The 19,005-nt window shown below is 32.3% G+C and overlaps 2 protein-coding genes across 5 annotated transcripts; both read right to left on the reverse strand.

The window, feature by feature from the left end:
* Window positions 1-1,451: 1,451 nt before the first annotated feature.
* LOC142227059 (uncharacterized) lies at window positions 1,452-4,089 on the reverse strand. Of its 4 annotated transcripts, none has more exons than XM_075297377.1 (6): window positions 4,057-4,089; window positions 3,910-4,007; window positions 3,132-3,855; window positions 2,605-2,708; window positions 2,320-2,485; window positions 1,452-2,249 (listed from the first exon to the last, which is right to left on the reverse strand). In XM_075297377.1, the coding sequence occupies exons 1-6, from the start codon at window positions 4,074-4,076 to the stop codon at window positions 1,619-1,621; spliced, it is 1,743 nt and encodes a 580-aa protein (XP_075153492.1). In that variant the 5' UTR covers window positions 4,077-4,089; the 3' UTR covers window positions 1,452-1,618. The 4 variants fall into 4 exon arrangements, with proteins under 4 accessions (XP_075153492.1, XP_075153491.1, XP_075153494.1 ...); XM_075297376.1 differs by having other exon boundaries at window positions 3,132-3,858; XM_075297379.1 differs by having other exon boundaries at window positions 3,910-3,995; window positions 4,057-4,088.
* Window positions 4,090-8,583: 4,494 nt separating this feature from the next.
* Window positions 8,584-14,463, reverse strand: Gr28a (Gustatory receptor 28a). Its single transcript, XM_075294926.1, has 3 exons — window positions 13,840-14,463; window positions 8,841-9,452; window positions 8,584-8,774 (listed from the first exon to the last, which is right to left on the reverse strand). Exons 1-3 carry the CDS (start codon window positions 14,461-14,463, stop codon window positions 8,679-8,681), a joined length of 1,332 nt encoding a protein of 443 aa, XP_075151041.1. The 3' UTR covers window positions 8,584-8,678.
* Between the last annotated feature and the right edge of the window lie 4,542 nt (window positions 14,464-19,005).

The following is a 19,005-nucleotide window of genomic DNA, read 5'->3' on the forward strand; positions in this document are numbered from 1 at the left end:
AATAAGAATTTTACTAAAGTTTGGCAGAGCTGAAACTGAAAAATTAGCCATCAATATGCCCACGACAAAAATCAGGACTTGTTTTCCTATCTTCGAATCATCTACTTTTGACATAACAGTCTTAGTAGGTTAGGTTAGGTTAGGTGGCAGCCCGATGTATCAGGCTCACTTAGACTATTCAGTCCATTGTGATACCACATTGGTGATCTTCTCTCTTATCACTGAGTGCTGCCCGATTCCATGTTAAGCTCAATGACAAGGGACCTCCTTTTTATAGTCGAGTCCGAACGGCGTTCCACATTGCAATGAAACCACTTAGAGAAGCTTTGAAACCCTCAGAAATGTCACCAGCATTTCTGAGGTGGGATAATCCACCGCTTTTTGGTGTTTGGTCGAAGCAGGAATCGAACTCACGACCTTGTGCATGCAAGGCGGGCATGCTAACCATTGCACCACGGTGGCTCAGTCATGGTAAAAAAATTATCTTCCGAAATCGTTAAATCGCCAAATCACAATTCAAAACTATGAATGGAAACAGCTTACTCATTGAATAATAATAATAACTTGGAATCAGTAGACTTTCGTGGGAAGGATTGATTTGAATTTTTGATGATTTGTTCGTTATGTGTCTTCATATGTTGGGTTTTCAGTTTTAGAGTCACAAACCGGGATTGAAAAACATTTCGTTCTTGCAAATTCACAGCAGATTAAGCGAAACAAGTGTGATGAAGTGTGTCGTCAAAATAACCCGACAAATAATTCCCTTTAAGGCCTCTATTTAGGTAAATTGTGGGCCATTGTAAAAGAAATTCCAACCCTAGCAGAAGGATGGCCGACTGAGTCGAAGAGGTATGTGAGGTTTTTCTTAGATTCATCCATCATATCCGACGTCTAGAAATGAAGAGAGTAATTGCGTACGGACAGTTCTCCCTTAACTAACCTTAACTTAACACAGCAATTTTGTAATAAGCACCACGGTAGAAGCAAACACTCAAAAATGTGACCAGTATTATTGAGAGGGGATAATCCACCTCTGAAGTACTTCTAGATGTTTAGTGGACATTAGGATTGAACCCATGACCCTTCGTATGTAAGGCTCCCAAGAGAGTCCCTAGATCAGGCAACGTACCATGCAGGTCCGCTCAGAATTCATTATAATATAGCTGAAGCAGTAGAAGGCTACAAGGTCAATCTTGTTCTCGACGTCGAACCAATGCCCATTGCACCGGAGAAAAAGATCCAGCTGGTTTTGCTCCAACTAGCATTAGGCAAGTGTAGACCCCCACAATTGATAGCAGCGTAGTTGATGTGTATCCCATCTGTAATCAAGGGCCACATGACAAGCCCAATCTTTTGGCGTGCCCAGCCAACCCCACGTATTTTTCATTTGCTAGCAAACAACAAATCTTAACAACAGTATTACATAGGGCTAAATGGAAACAATTGAGATATAAACTTCTAACATGCAAATTCAATTTACTATTTATTGGGCAGTAAACGAGATGGGTTTGTCATTTTTTACAATGTTCGGGAAACTCAATAATTCAACAAATTTATTGTTTACAATGTTTATTGATTCAGTACAAAAGCTTTTTACTTTTAAATATAATTTTTAATCTTATTTTCTATTTCGGCTACTGTTGCTTTTTCGTGGGGAATTAGAAGAACTTCGCTTCTTATGTTTCTTTTTGTGTTTATGACGCTTTGTACTTTTATGCTCAGATTTGTGATGATTGTCGAAACCTGGTGATGTAGACTTATTCCGATCTGACGTTCGATTATGCTTTCTTGATTTTTCTAATGATACGCTTTTGTCTCTATTATTTCGTTTGTCATCTATAGAATGTTGGGAAATATGACTTTCATTGCTATGCGATCGTGATTTTCTCCTGTAATCAGATCTATGATATTTACCCTCATAATAAGAATCGGATGAAGTAGATTTATCACGATCAGATCGTTTTTTATTCGTTTTGGTTGATTTTATAGATGGACTATTATCGTTGTGGTTTCCTTTAGATCTTTTTCCAGTTTTAGAATGTGGTGAAGGATGACGTTCCCTGCTTCGTAACCTGGATCTTCTTTGCGAAAAATCATTTTCTTTTGGCTTTGAGGTTGTACAAATCGGATTTTTTGGATTTTCTGAAATTGGTTCAACAGAGCTTTTGCTAGGCAATATTTCCATTTCAGGACTTTCAGACCAGCGCCAATTACGACAACGGTTATCCTGATTGGTTACGTTATTCCAACTTTTTCGTATTCAAGGAAAAATAGAAAATTATAATTACTAACCATTTGGAAAAAAATACACTTATTTACCTTATCAAAGGAGTTTGTTGTCTTGTACTGCACATATTTCCTACCGTACTTCTTTGACTTCTATCCAATGACCCGAAAGGTTCATTGTATTTATTCTGCGGATTTGGAATAAAATGCAAATAATTACAGTCCGCTCCTCTGGGACATTTGTGAGCTAAATAAAATCCTTAAAAAATGATCACAGAAAAAAGGGTTAAGGAAGACATTTTTCAACAAAAAAATGTTCTTTAGTTTTGTTTTAAGTGTAATCATGTTTATGTTTAGAAAAGGATACTCAGATCATACCACACGCAGCTATACGCCAATTTGTTATATGGGAAAATTCAATGTGAAGACGTTTTGCAGCATAATATCGGTTTTGTAGATTTATGAAAGCCTTTAAAGCGGACCTGAAAAGAAGGTAGGATAGATATTTTTCCAATTACTACAACCTGTTTAGTACAATAAGTACAAAAAAGTAATCGATCAAATTAAAATTCTTATGTTTGTAGTACTTGACTGGCTAAAGCGAAAAAAGAGATAATGGATAGCATTTTGTGGCAGCCCGGTCTTACAGACTAACTTAGACCATTCAGTCTCTCTAATCAATGAGTGCTGCCCGATTTTATAGCGTAGACGCTTTCAAAAACCTCAAAACTAATACCAGTGGCTTTTGGAGTTCCAGACCTGTAATAAGTTTTCTTTGTTATGGTAATAAAACCTTGGATGGCTATTACTCTTTTGGACTCTGTTGCGGAAATTTTGGAAGTCGTTTTGTCACCCAATTAGTTGTTTTAACACAAAGATTGTTACGTCTTGAATAATATATTTACCTTTTATCTTTATACTCAACAAAAACGTTGCCCTTGGCATTAGGCAATCTATTGCGTACTGTGCGAAAATTTACAATTTCTCCAAATTGCTCCAATACGGGCCACACGTCGTAACAAAATTCTTGATAATCAATCTTCAAATCACCTTCACCCATTTCTAGATTTTCTTCTGCTGAGCTATATTCCTCGTGAAGGCAATGATCTAGCAAACGATGTTGAAAAAAATGTCGTATCAGAATAATTCTGGACAACAATGGTCTTGTGTGATTATGGCTACAACGGAAACCAAATCGACAACATTGTGTTTTCCTATAGAATTCACACACTTTTTCGCCAGGACGTGTCTCAAGGAATCCTTTCAATTTCGGTGGGGTTAGCATACAAATATCTTCGAGATATTGATCACATATCTGTACAGTTTCTTCCAAGTCTCTTGTTGCCTCTTCAGTTTTTCTTTGCATTTCCTCTCGTTGGCGTGTTTTGGCCTCCTCTCGTTCTTTTAATTCTTCTAACTGTTTTTGCCTACGTTCCTCCTCGATTTTTTCCTCAGCCAAACGTTTTAGTTTTTCCTTTTGGAATTGCTTTTGTGCCAATAGCTCACGACGTAACCAATTTTCTTCCATTTCTTCCCTTTCACGCTCCTCGTCCTTCCTTTTCATTTCTTCCAAATGTTCTTGATGCTCCAACCATTGTTTGTAAGTGGGATCTTTAAGCCTTTCTATTTCTTCTGAAAGTAAATGAAGTCAAAAATGAATATAATGGTGGATATCATACTGACCTTCTTCCAACTTTTTATCCCTTTCCTTGGCTGCATTTTGCCTCCTTCTTTTCCTTTGTAGTTTCTTCACTTGTTTGCGCCATATTCTATTATTGGAACTGTCTTTCAATTTTTTAAATATGTAATTTACATTTAACTTTAAAATACCTTTTCAGTGTTCCTTCCATGTTTTGCGGTCGCTTAAATATCAATCACAATGAGTGTAAACATATGGTTCTAGCGTTGCCAATCCCAGTTGCAAATAAAGCTAACCGATTATCACCAGTCGTATTGTGGAAAACGTGACATCATAACGTTATTTTGTTCGACATTGCCATTGATTTATTGTACAAATTGTATATTTTGTTAATTGGGGACGATTTATTTGAAAACAGGGATGGAAAATGCAGTACTATATCACTTTTTTCAATACTTTTTCGCCCTGGTCAGTACCGCGGTACCCCCGCGAATGATTTAGTACCTTTTGTGTGTAAATTTTTGAGCCGATATCAGTTTATGGTACAATCGTTTTAACAAAATATTTCAATATTTTGATAAAGTCTTTAACAAACTTTTTTGTTGATAGTTTTTTACAAATTTGGCAAAACAGATAAGTTCATACGTGATGAAAATCTCGATTTTGTAAAAGCCACATTCTTGAAATTCAATAAAATCGTATTTTTGATTTTATTGAATTTCAAGAATGTTTTAGTCCAAAAATGTGTTTCTATATTACCCTTCCCCACGTATACTTTCTAGATAAGAAGTTATCGATCGGGTACTAAAATAGTGCGAACCATTACAGTGACGGTCGAGACAAAAATAATCTACCTACATTTGGAGAAAATCTTACCAAAAACTGCCAACAAATAAAGGGTGGTTAAATTGTAAGGGCCGACGTTGAATGTGAACCACACTTAAACGCCAAGTTTTTTTCCGAATTTTATTTGACATTTCTCTATTTCAGACTTACTCAATTTGAACCATGGAGAGATACAGAATCCAACAACGTGTTAAATGGTTCCAAGAAATGGCAACAGTGGATGATCAATTTTCGAAGAAAATCATCTTCAGTGATGAAGCACATTTTCACCTCAGTGGATTCGTCAATAAGGTGAGTACTATGTTCGGTTTTCGAGTTGAAAATCATTTATTTTCGCGATTACTTTTCCTGAAATAATCAAAATTATAAATGAAAACAAACATATTCCCATAATGTCTTGCCGAAATTTAGAGGAACAAGAAACTGCGCATCAATTGATTTAATTTATCTGCTTTATATTGAACTGTTTTAATAGAGTAACCGCGAAAATTTCAACTCGAAAAGCGAACATAGTACTTACCTATAAACAGAATTGCCGCATTTGGGCGAATGAGAATCCAAGAGTGATTGTCGAAAAACCAATGCACCCAGAGTGACTGTTTGGAGCGGTGTATGGGCTGGCGGCATCATCGGGCAGTATTTTTTCCAAAATGAGACCGGTCAGACAGTTACTGTGAATGGTGTTCGCTATCGTGAGATGATAACGAACTTTTTGTGGCCCGAATTGGAAGATATGGATGTGGACGATATGTGGTTTCAGCAGGACGGTGCCACTTGCCACACAACTAACGAAACAATGGCTCTTTTGCGCAACAAATTCAATGGCCGTGTTATCTCACGTAATGGCGATGTCAATTGGATCATGTGATTTGACACCGTTGGACTTTTTTCTTTGGGGTTATTTGAAAGGAAAGGTGTACGTCGATAAGCCAGCAACAATTCAAGAGCTAAAGGATGAGATAATTCGGCACATTAACGGCAATGAACCTTCATTATGCCTCAGCGTCATCGAAAATTTGGACCATCGGATGAAGGTGTGCCACTACTTATTTGGTCGATATTTTGTTCCATACACCCAAAGAAATTTGTTAGTAGGGACAGCAGAAAAGTCTGCTAAAACAGCAGAAAGTCTGCTGAAAAAGGGACAGCAGTCACTGTTTGCTGAAATAGCAAACATTTCCTGCTATTTTTTAAGCTCGACTACACTAAATCATGTTTTATTTTGGCTGAAACAAATAAAAATATCAACTTAGGAGCTATCCTAACATAAAGCAATATTTTATGAAAATCTTTACCAATTGATTAAAAATATGAATATTTATCGATTTGAGGCATAACAGCAAACAAAATGTTTGCTGATCGTATTTATGAGCTTGTAAATATGTTACAGTGCAAAAATATACCAAAAATTACTTTTGGTCATTAGGCCCTGAAGTACAAAAATATAACAGCAGACATCGACTGGTGTTATTTGCAGACTTTTTTCTATGAGTGTACATAATTGAGTAATACCAATATATCATAAAAAAACAAAATTACAATAATTTCCAAAATAGTTTGTGTTTTATTCAAAATCAACATTTGTCAAAATTTTATTTCTATAGAATTTTTTCAAAATTTTATTTAAATAGAAAATTTTATCAGAATATTATTTCTATAGAATATTTTGTCAAACTTTTATTTCTATAGACAATTTTGTCAAAATTTTATTTCTATAGAATTTTTTTTCAAAATTTTATTTCGGTGGAATATTTTTGAAAATTTTATTTTTATTTATCTACTTATTATTTCGGTAGACAATTTTGTCGAACTTTTATTTCTATAGGATATTTTGTCAAAATTTTATTTATTCAGAAAATTTTATCAAAATTTTATTTTTGTAGAAAATTTTGTAAAAATTTTATTTCTATAGAAAATATTGTCAACATTTTATTGCTATAGAAAATTTTGTCAAAATTTTATTTCTATAGAAAATATTGTGAAAATTTTATTTCTATAGAAAATTTTGTTAAAATTGTATTTCTATAGAAAATTTTGTCAAAATTTTATTTCTCCAGAAAATTTTATCAAAATTTTATTTCTATAGAAAATTTTGTCAAAATTTTATTTTTATAGAAAATTTTGTCAAAATTTTATTTCTATAGAAAAGTTTGTCAAAATTTTATTTCTATAGAAAATTTTGTCAAAATTTTATTTCTATAGAAAATATTGTCAAAAATTTTTTTCTATAGAAAATTCTGTCAACATTTTATTTTTATAGAAAATTTTGTCAAAATTTTATTTCTATAGAAAAGTTAGTCAAAATTTTGTCAAAAATTTATTTTTATTTATGTACAGAAAATTTATGAAATTCCATGAAGCACACTGTGGCAAGCGTGATTACAATACTACGGTAGTCCTTGTAAGTGGATATAAATCTAAAAAAAAAATATTTAAAATTGAGGACTTGACAAACAAAGTTTTATTTTCTTTAAAATTTAATGAAAAGAACTTTTTCGCTAAAAAAAAATACCTTTTTTGTACTTTGTTAAAATTTGTATTTTTCATCCCTTTTTGAAAGTAAATTTTTTCCTAAACAGAAACCTGACGATGTCAGAAGAAAAATCCAAAAGAGCCGAAAGTTGGCTGAAAAAGGTAAAACACTCACTGTTTTCTGAAATAATTAATTCCTCAAGTTAAGACATAAAAACAAGAAAATGGTAGCACATTTAGGAATTTTCACGATTCCAAAAATTTAGCAACAATCATGCACAACAAATATGAATAAAATGAAAATTTGATATTAAGATTGGTTGTAGAGATAATCTAATATCGGTACTTTTGTTTGATATATTAAGGTGGGTACCAAATTTAGCCGCCAATTAATCAAAATTTTTAAATCAGAGAAAATTTTTTAAAATTGTTGTATTTTCTGCCAAAATTTTAAAACCGACCACCCATAATCATTTAGTACCAATTGCTATAATAATTGTGAAAAAAATCTCTCTCAGAAAATATGAATGAAATGTAAATTTTATTGTAAAATTGGTTATACAACTAATCTCATAATCGTTCGGATAACCACAATTTCATTTTATAATGGATAATTTTGCGCCGCCAAATTTTATTATAACTAGATGGAAAATTATCCCCCAGAGAAGGAATATGATCATCTCAAACATGTTTTATGTGCAACATGGAAAATGTTTGTCGCAACCATGTTATTTGCTACACCCAAAGAAATTAGTTAGTAGGGACAGCAGAAAAGTCTGCTAAAACAGCAGAAAGTCTGCTGAAAAAGGGACAGCAGTCACTGTTTGCTGAAATAGCAAATATTTCCTGCTATTTTTTAAAGCTCGATTACACTAAAACATGTTTTATTTTGGCTAAAATAAATAAAAATGGTGCTATCCTAACATAATTAACACAATATTTTATGAATATCTATAGTATTTGACTGAAATCTGAATATTTATCGAATTGAAGCATAACAGCAAACAAAATGTTTGCTGATCGTATTTAGGAGCTTGTAAGTATATTACAGTGCAAAAATATACCAAAAACTACTTTTGGTTCTTAAATATGCTTTGGGGAAAATTGTATAACCTAAAAATTTTATAAATTGTTGTTCATTAGGCCCTAAAGTACAAAAATATAACAGCAGACATCGACCGCTGTTTTTAGCAGAATTTTTTCTATGAGTGTAGAAAATTATGTAGTTGATTTCGGTAACCATGTATATGTATGACGAAAAACAAAACTTTTTCGATAAACATTTTCCATGTTCACCACCAAAACTAACATTTGCTCTTAAAATATATTTGGGGTGATCATATTCCTTCTTTGCGTGTGACTCTAATTCTTCTCAATATATTAAAATTGAAAACATGTCATTTTGTATAAGGGAAGGCACATAATTTATTATTAAACCCGTAATAGTTGAACATAATGGAAAACATTTTGGCACAAACAACAAGACACTCTTCGCTTAAGATACACAATTCGTAACATTGAAATTCGGATCATGATGGGTTGTACGAAATTGAACCAATATTATAAGATAGCATGTAGCAGCTCCAGTTATCTAAAAACGTAAATGGATAATGAAATAAAATCTCTTACTTATATCAATAGTGTTTTAGAAACATACCGTAAATATTAATGTACGATCCAGATTGAACAATTCGGCTGCAGTGAATCGTACCCGGCGGTGTTGCAATTGTAATGACAAACGCAATAGACGATCTCTAATATCCGGATCTTCGGTTATATTTAAAATTTTATGAACAAAGGCAGCACATTTTCCACTCTCCTTAATGGTATTACTACTACCCTCTACAATCAGGATAATGATAATGACATACCATAACATTTGGGCAAAGAAGAATGCAAAAAATTCATCGGCTTCAAATTTCTCCACACAATTTGGATTTAACATCACTTCCAGTATGTAGAAATCATCGAAAAGTATAAAAAGGAATGATATGGCTATGATGGCAAGCAAAGGATAGCTAAAATATTCCTCAATAGTATTGCATATATCGCACAACACATTGTGTATATTGGTAACTTGTTTCAAGGCCAATTCGGGATTTTGCCGTATTATTGAGGCTACACTGTAACGTTGTTGATTACTCGGCTTCACTATGGTAGCAGGACGTCTTCTTGGTACACTGCGATTAATACGAACCACCGAGTGTAGGGGTGATAATTCCACTGCATTACTATCTTCTATATGAGAATCGAGTATATCTTGAAGTATCTGAAAATGGAAAGTGTACATGTTTAGAATTTTCGTTTTTTTTTCTGGTTGAACGAAAGTACTTTTATACGTAATTGCAAAATGTTTGAAGGGTAAGAAGTGTGACTTACACTTATGAATTAATCAAAGTATACTTTTTTAAATTTTATATTTACGGCCATTTTCATGTTAGGCCATTACACCCAGAGAAGGAATATGATCACCTCAAACATATTTCAAGAGCAAAATATTATTTTTGGACGGCAAACATGTAACATTTTTGTCGCAACCATGTTATTTTCTCGGAAATTATGTACCTTATTTCAGCAACCATGTACATGTTTGGCGAGAAAACAAAATTTTTGCGACAAGCATGTTCCATGTTTGCCGGCCAAAAATAACATTTTGCTCTTGAAACATGTTTGAGGTGATCATATCCCTTCTCTGTGTGTAGGCTTTAACTGCCAGTTAATAGAGAATAAATTGTCAATATCTTCTCTCCGGTTAACTTTAATTGAAAAAAAAAATTCAGCAGTTAACCCTCTAATGCCACATTTTTTTTTGCCAGCTGATTAAATATTCAATGTTATCGACACAAAAGCAAGAAAACTAAAGAAGACAAATTTATACGGTAAAATTCAATATAAGCTGCAAAGCAAATATTTGCAAATATTTTATCAAAAACTTCAAAATAAGAGTTTTGGTGAAATTTTCTTCAAATGAAATGAGAAAAGGGAACAAAATTGAACTTTTGTGTTGATTTGAAATTTATAGCAAATGTTTACTAATTTGAGGTCGCTGATTTTAAATCTAATCTCCATTTTTCTCTATCAGCTCTACTTTTCGAGATATACCGTTATGTTCAAAATTAAGGCACTTCCGCTACATATAACAACTTGTTCACTATATTAAATTAAAAAATCCGAAACTTCCAAACAATATTCTCTTTAAGCCGTGTGTAGAAATAGTTAGTTAAATATATTTCGAATGAAATGAGCTTTATTTCATTTCATTATAATTTTATAATAATTTAGCACAAATCATGCATAGTAGATATGAATGTCCTTATTGGTTCATTTTCCATAGCCTCCATATATGCAAAATACTTCTTACGTGATCGAAATTTAAAAATAAAATTTGTTCGTGAACAAAATTTCTGCAAATTAATGCTCGCTATAAAAAATCACAACCACGATCCACGTTCACGATAAAATTCATACTGAAGTGAGTTTGAATGTCGTGAAAAAAAAATCAAGTAAACGATCAAATACACACACTCAAAAAACAGTGAACCCACCAGGAAAGAAGTTTTTGGTTAATTTTTAGAAAATTTGAACTAAACTGTATTACAATCAGCGTTGACACAATACATTTTTATTTTGGACCAAAATTTTTGCAAAATTGGACCAAAATTCATACCATCGGACCATTTTTCCCAAATTAAATTAATATAATTTAAAAGTTAACATTTTTCCAAAATTTTACTTCGATAGAAACTTTTGTCAAATATTTAATTCTATTCAACATTTTTATTTCTATAGAAAATTTTGTCAAAATTTTATTTCTATAGAAAATTTTGCCAAGTTTTATTTCTACAGAAAACTTTGTCAAATTTTTTTTCTATAAGAAATTTTGTCAAATTTTTATTTCTATAGAAAATTTTGTCAAAATTTTATTTCTATAGAATGGTATAAAAAATTGTCTTCCTATACAAAATTTTTACACAATTTTCTCCCTATACAAAATTTTTGCATAATTTTGTATCTATATAAACATTTTTAGAGTTTATTTCTATATAAAATTTTGTTAAAATTTTATTTGTATACACTGAAAAAACAGTGAACCCACCAGGAAGAAAAATTTCGGTTAATTTTAGAAAAATTTGAATATTTTTAGAAATTTTTAACTAAACAGTATAACAAACGCTGGCTCACGCCGATGTCATAAAAATAAGTTAATATTTTTCGACAAATTCAAGAAAATTTATTAGACATAATTAAGTTTTTTCACTTGTTAAAGAAAATTTTGTAGTTTGAAGGAAAAAATTGGAGTTCAAAATTGCAAGAACGTCTTTGTGACATACGAAGTTCACGATGAACGCATTTTTAGTAAAATTTACAAAATTAAAGAAATATTGAACTATTTTGTGGAAGACACAAATTTAGTTAATCTTTATCCTTCATTTGTGTATATTTTTTTCCTGGGTTTTAGTTAATTTAACTAACGTACACAAAAAATTATTAGAGTAGAGGAAACTTTCTCCAAACATAATAATTCCATGAACTAAAATAAAGTTAAATTGGCTTTAGTGAAATAGAGAGTTCACTTTTTTTTGAGTGTAGATGTTTTTGTCAAAATTTTATATCTATAGAAAATAGTGAAAAATTACAGATTTGACGAAAATGGACCAAAATCAACCAAATTCCATTTGGTCCGTCCGTCGGACCAAATTTAAAAATTAATAATTTTTTGGACCGAAATGTTAACCCTGATTACAATCGCAGATTTTGCGCCGATTTCATAAAAATAAGTAAATATTTTTCGACAAATTCAACAAAATTTTTTTAGACATAATTACTATTTTTCACTTGCTAAAGAAAATTTCGTAGTTTAAAAGAAAACATTGGTTCAAAATTGTGAAAATGTTTGCTGTCCCATACGATGTGCAAGATGGGTGCATTAGTGGCAAAATGTACAAATTTTTAGAAATTCTGAACTATTTTGTGGGAGACACGAATTTAGTTAATCTTTATGCTTCCCTGGTGTATATTTTTCCGTTTTTTAGTTAATTTAATTACCGTACGCTAAAATTATTTAAGTGAAGGAAAACTTCTCAAAACAATAATTCCATGAACTAAAATAGAATTAAATAGGCTTTTGTGCCATATAGAGCTCATTTTTTTGAGTGCACTCGCGATTTCACGATTTCAAAAACGCTCTCAATTGTAATCACGGCACGTACTTAGATTTACTCACGCTTCGTTCTGAGTTACGAAAATTGCCATAAGATCTGAGATTTGTCATGAGTCACGAGCATCGAGTGAGCAATTTACTCTGGGTCACCTCGTCATTTTAATCCGATTTAAAATTATTGACTTTTGTGAATATAAATGTTTCTGTAGAATTGACACTACCCCATTTATCTTTTCAAAGGTGTATATCGATTCACTTTCCATACACGCAAAGAAAAAAAAAAACGTTTTTTGAATTTCTTCGAAAATGTTTAACTTTTATCACCAAAAAATCGTCTTTTACAAAATGTTTTTTTTTTTTTTTTCAATAAAAAAAAATATTTTTGAACCAACAACACTGTCCATTTCGTTTATACACAAAAAAATTTTTTTTTTTCTGATTCAATCACGAAATTAATTGATCCAATTAATTTTTAATTGAAATGTCTTCAATCACAGAAATGATAGTATCAATTAAAAAATTAATTGAAGGTCAATTAAAAAGTTAATTGATCCAATTAAAAAATTAATTGATACTATTATTTTTGTGAGTGATTTTTGTTTCAATTAAAAAATTTGTTGAATCAATTAAATTTTTAATTGAATATTTTTTAAAACTCAATTAAAATTTTAATTGGAAAAATTTTCGTGAATTTTTTTGTGTGTATCAAGCACTGTTACTTTCTGACATTAAGCCTTTAGTAAGACACATTTACAGTTTCATAATAAAAATTTAATATAGTAGTATGTAATGTTGAACATCTTTTCGGAATCTTCCGAACATATTTGGAATATATGTAAAAAAAACTTTTTGGTATTCGGTCGAAGCAGGGATCGAACCCAGGACCCTTGGTATGCAAGGCGGACGTAACAACCACTGCTCCATGGTGTCCAACCAAGTGTAAGTGTCTGTTAAATAAAATTTGTTTAATCGGTTCGTGGGCGCCGCAAACTATGCTATATAAATATAAATTATAACGATAATTGTCTATTGATAACAATAACAGCTACCTAATGGATATTGTGTTGGCTTACAAATTCCATGGTCCGCGGTTCGATTCTCCGTCCAGGCTAAAGCAAAATTAAAAAAAAAAAATAAATCGAATAATTTCTTCTGCATTGTTCGTATTACAGAAAAAGGTGCTAAGAACTAAAAAACCTCGTGAATGTGAGAAATATGTGAGGGAAAATTCAATTAGCCGGAAAATATTGTCTTACTTTGAGTTAGTCTTTATGAAATTGTTGTTACATCCTGAAAAAGAATAAACTTCCTTACAGCGAAAATCAATTGAGAAAGATCTTTGTTTGTCTAAAATTTCGTTTGGGAGAAAAGACATATTTTTTCGCGTGTATACATCGCTTCACTTTTTTGTAATAATTTTCCGAGTTTTCTTAAACTAAAAAAGAAATTATTGCAAGTGAGAATAACCAAATTCAAACTGTGTCCATTTAATTACCTCATTTAACATGTGGAAACGACTCTTGGCCAGATGGGTGGTACACAGAAATTTGAAGACCATTATGCTGATGTTAATATGGGGTAGAGCAAACGTTGTAAAGACAACAAACGATGGTGTTATATGGGCCGATCTTAGAAGCATATAGCTCACACACAAGTAGATGACGTTAAATAGTAACATTCCAAACGATATGACAAAAGAGTACCATAGAATTTTGCGATAATTCAATTTGGTACCAAGCCGAACAAATATCTCATCAACGACCAGATTATTTTGGATGATATTTATCAGGCGACTCCTTTTCAATATGGCAAATCCAAATATAGTCAGCATAGCAATAACACCGGTCAACGAGAGAGTTGCATCCCCCAATTTGGTTATATTTGTTTGAAAAAAGTATCCAATAATGGAACCATCCTCCCAACGTGACATGAAAAAACACAAAACATAGAATAGGAAATGCAATATGCCCGCAACGAATGATAGAGCCGAGGTGCGAACTTCATTTTGTGATTTCAAATGGAATGGAGCTAATCCTATGATTGAGATATAAGTTAAAGGTCTTAGCGATTGAAAAATATTATCGGCTTGGGTAAAACGTTCCCAGAGTTTAAACCCCATTTTGTTTGCAAACACACAATTTGATAAGCGTTTTATTAAATTTTCGAAAACCGTATTCAATTGGCGGAAAATTTCACGTCCGTTACCAACGACCACTTATGACTAACTAATTACAAACAATTTCTATGCTATTCTGGCTATGGTGTTGCTTTCTTGCCCGGATGATACTTTGTTATGTCTGATTATTTCTGCAGCTTTAATGTCATTTTTTCATTACAAGCTGTTCGTCAAACATCACACCCTTCTCGAGAATGACAGAGTTGGCTACAATTAGGACACCCACCTTCAACCATTACATTGTGATATTTCTTCTTTGTATTGAAAATTATTTATCCAATGGGTATTATAGAGGTTGGAAAGCTGATTTTCCGTTACCACCGCTGTCTCTGCATTCCATAATATTGGATATTTTATTCTTAATATTGATTTCGTATCGAAAACAGTAAGGACTATAAGACATGAAAGGAAAACAATTTGGCCAATTATTTAATTGCGACATGAGTTCTTGTTGTGGCATTTGGAACTCAATTTTAATTTGTACTTATGAGCTAGTTGGTTTTATACAGATGTGAGTAAAAGTTTAGCACATACCAGCATTAATTTCGATTCGAAGAAAACTTACAGCGGCGTGCAGAAATGAGTACATAATTAATTTTTTCAATTCTAAACGAATAAAAAAGCAGCAATAAAGAAACTCAAAATAATTTTATTTTTCCTTTATTCCTTCTTCAATGCTAAATAAAATAACAAAAAACTCAAAATAAAAAGTAAAGAATTCAGAGAGATAAATTAGAAAAAAAACTCGCATGTACTCAATTTTGCACTTTTTGATGTACTCAGCATAAAACCAATATATGTAACATATACCCTCAGTTTTGCATTTTGTGATCTGCAATATAACTTTAGAAACGCGTTTGCTAGTAAGAGTTAAAGCTTTATTCGAAGTGTACTGCAATAATATCAAGTAAAAAATAAAATGAAAAAGTTATCGCACGATGTGGAGGACAATATAGTTTCCTTAACTAATAATGGTCTTCATCGCGGAAAATAGCCGAGGAACTAAATATTAGTCAGTCTGTGGTCATTCGCGTCCAAAAAGACGAAATGCTACTCCCAAAGAGCAAACCAGAGGAGGAGCATTGTCAGAAAAGAGTCAAAAGGCGCGAATGAAGCTTGAAACAGAGCATAAAAATTGGACGACAGATGACTGGAAATCTGGATGACTGGAAATTATCTGGTCAGATGAATCAAAATTTAACCGTTTCCAATCGGACGGTAAACAATATTGCTGGCGTCGTCCTGGTGATACCATTCAAAGTCACCATGTTAAGCAAACTGTGAAGCATGGTGGTGGAAGCATCATGGTTTGGGGCTGCTTCACTTGGTGGCACATTGGGCCTTTGCAGAAAATTTATGGTATAATGAAGAAGGAGGACTACCTCACCTTTTAGCAGACTCATCTTCCCGAGTTTGTTGACAAGAGTGCCTATCCTGAAGATGAAGTCGTATTTCAACAGGATGGTGATCCCAAGCATAGTGCAAAAATAGTTAAAAAATGGCTTAGTGAGCAAAAATTTCAAGTGATTAATTGGCCAGCGCAAAGTCCCGCCCTCAACCCGATTGAGAATTTATGGTCAATCGTGGGAAGACGGCTGGGATTGTACAAATCAGCTCCATCAAAATTTGAAGACCGGTGGGAACCAGGGTTGGCCTGTCACAAACTGTGACTTTTACGACATACATTTGCGACGGTATAATACGTATGTCGCATAAGTCGTAAACCTACTGTAGAAAACCAAATTTTGAATAGAAGAAATCCTGAACATTTTTTAATTTAGTTTGACTGCATTCGCTGTGAGTTTCTAAAGAAATTTGTGAAAGTTTTCCCATGGTCAAGCCTATCGAAATTCCCGTTGGTGAGTGTGCAAAATACCTTTGGGTTATATTGGACAGGAGACTGAACTTAAAGCTAAGAAAGGACGAGAAAATCCACGGTTACCCTGTACTCGTGCAAGAGGCAATAGGGAAAATGTGGGGACTAAAACCGAAAATTGTGAACATTCCTAAGAATTGAAACTTCTTCGCACATACCATCGTCTTGGATATCATCGAATTCGTTGCCTAGCTGACGCGACTAAAGTATTTTGAGTTTGCGACTTTTGTTACATTTTCTACATTTACGACGCGTATGTGACGTTTACGACGTTTACAACTTTGCGACAGACGCAAACCTAAAAAAGTTTGATACAGACCATCTCTGGTGGGAACGAGTACAGCTTGAGTGACAGAATATACCAGATGAAATCATACAAGAATTGGTTGAAAGTATGCCAAAACGTATAGATATGTTAAGGTATTACAAAATAAAGGGTTATGGACCAAGTACTAGAAAATGTTCCAACTGACACCGGTATAGGAAAGTGCAAAATTGAGTACATGCGAGTTTTTTTATGTTTATTTATCTCTTCTTTACTTTTTGTTTTGAGTTTTTTTGTTGTTTTATTTAGAATTGAAGAAGGAATAAAGGAAAAATAAAATTTTTGATTTTCTTTTTTACTGCTTATGTTATTCGTTTAGAAATGAAAATATTAATTATGTACTCATTTCTCCACGCCACTGTATATACAAGAAGAACAACGGCAGAAGTTCGGATGTGCCGAACAGCGTTGCCAATTTAGCTTTTTTCCCGCTAGATTTGGCTTTTTTTGAAGACGTTTAGCGGAAAAAAATGCATTTAGCTTTTAGCTTTTTTTCTGGCTTTTTTTCATGACCCTTTTAGCTATTTTTGGCTTTTTTTATTTTCGACATATTCCTATTGAAATATGGATAAAACTTCGTTTTTATCTAAGCCTTACTGCCAGAATAAGGTTTTCCACATACACGCAAAGAAAAAAAACGTTTGGAAAACGTGTACCGAAAACGTTTTTCTTTTGTTAGAGTTTTTTGAATTGCTTCGAAAATTTTAAACTTTTATCACCAAAAAAATTCGTTTGTTACAAAGTTTTTATTTTTTCAATAAAAAAAGTTATTTTTGAAACAACAACAGAGTCCATTTCGTTTATATCAAACACTGTTCTTTTCTGACTTTTGGTCTTTAATAAAACACATTTTACAGTTCAAAATTAAATATAGTACAATGTAATGTTGAACATTTTTTTCGGAATCTTCCGAACATATGTAGAATGTATGTAAAAAAAAAAAAAAAAAAAACTTTGGTCGAAGCAGGGATCGAACCCACGACCCTTGGCATGAGAGTCAGACGTAGCAACCACTGCTCCACGGTGCCAAACTAAATGTTTGTTTCTGTTAAATAAACTTTGTTTATTCGGTTCGTGGGCGCCGCAAGCTATGCTATATAAATATAACTTATATGGATATTTATCTATTGATGACCATAACAGGTACATAGCTCAGTGGTTAGTGTGTTGGCTTACAAAGTGCATGGTCCGCGGTTCGATTCTCCGTCCAGGCGAAAGGTAAAAAAATTTTAAAAATTTATAAAATCGTATAATTTCTTCTACATTGTTTGTATTACAGAAAAAGGTGCTAAGAACTAAAAATCTTCGTGGAAGTGAGAAAGATGTGAGGGAAAATGCAATTAGCCAGAAAAAAAAAATTTTTGAGTTAGTCTTTATGAAATGGTTTTTACATCCTGGAAAAGAATAAACGTTTATCACAAAAAGTATATACTTTTCTTCCAAATACACTTCCTTACAGCGAAAAGCAAATGAGAAACGAACTTTGTTTGTCTAAAATTTCGTTTGGGAGGAAAGAATTATTTTTTTGCGTGTATTTCAATTTCTTATATAAACTGTCAGTAAATTATTAGGAATATTAGCATTTGACTCGTTTATCCTTTTTATGTTATTATAATATTCTAAAGTTATTATGATATTACTAAATTAAAATAGTAGATGTGAATTGCTGTGTACATTGAAAAAATATTGTGGTGTGGCCAAAGATTTCATTTCCATCAAATACGAACGCGAATTTTTGTTATAATAGCATTTGTGAATTTCTCTTATATAAACTGTTTTCCTTGTCCAATAGCCGATAAATTCTTTTTGTCCTTATAGTTAAGTGATTCAACTTAAAAATGGGTATCTTTTCATGGAAGAAGGCTAGGGTCAATTCTAAAAAATTCTTAAAATTAATGAAATAGTCTTTAAATTAGTGGAGTTTTTGTATCTTGACCACAAACCAAAATAGCGTTCAAAAATAGAAGAGGTTTTTCAACATTTTATTTTAAAAACGTATACATAGAATAATTTCTACTTAAAGTCGAGTCTGAATTTGGAAATTTAAGTTGTCGTTAGCACGTTTTTAAAGCACTGTGATAGCTCATGAAGAAAAAGCTGAAAAAACGAATATTTAAATTCAAATTTGACTCGGAATCAATACCAAAATCATTAGTGTGCAAAATCTTTGGAACCGAATATAGAAATAATTAAGGAAATAAAGTTTTGAATGTGGTATTATTTTTTTAACATCAAAAAATGCAATGAAAAAATTCGTAGTGATAGGATCAAAACAAATCTGCTA

The sequence above is a fragment of the Haematobia irritans genome, chromosome 2, assembly GCF_050003625.1.
Source record: "Haematobia irritans isolate KBUSLIRL chromosome 2, ASM5000362v1, whole genome shotgun sequence".
Lineage (NCBI taxonomy): Eukaryota > Metazoa > Arthropoda > Insecta > Diptera > Muscidae > Haematobia > Haematobia irritans.

Bases quoted from the DNA above. Each gene is read 5' to 3' on its own strand.
- LOC142227059 (XM_075297376.1), bottom strand. From the start codon at position 4,076: ATGGAAGGAACACTGAAAAG. The intron at 4,008-4,056 runs GTATTTTAAAGT...ATTGAAAGACAG, and splicing joins ATGGAAGGAACACTGAAAAG to TTCCAATAATAGAATATGGC. The intron at 3,859-3,909 runs GTCAGTATGATA...ATTTACTTTCAG, and splicing joins GGATAAAAAGTTGGAAGAAG to AAGAAATAGAAAGGCTTAAA.
- Gr28a (XM_075294926.1), bottom strand. From the start codon at position 14,463: ATGGGGTTTAAACTCTGGGAACGTTTTACCCAAGCCGATAATATTTTT. The intron at 9,453-13,839 runs GTAATTAAATGG...TTCCATTTTCAG, and splicing joins GTTTCCACATGTTAAATGAG to ATACTTCAAGATATACTCGA. The intron at 8,775-8,840 runs GTATGTTTCTAA...TTACGTTTTTAG, and splicing joins ATCGTACATTAATATTTACG to ATAACTGGAGCTGCTACATG.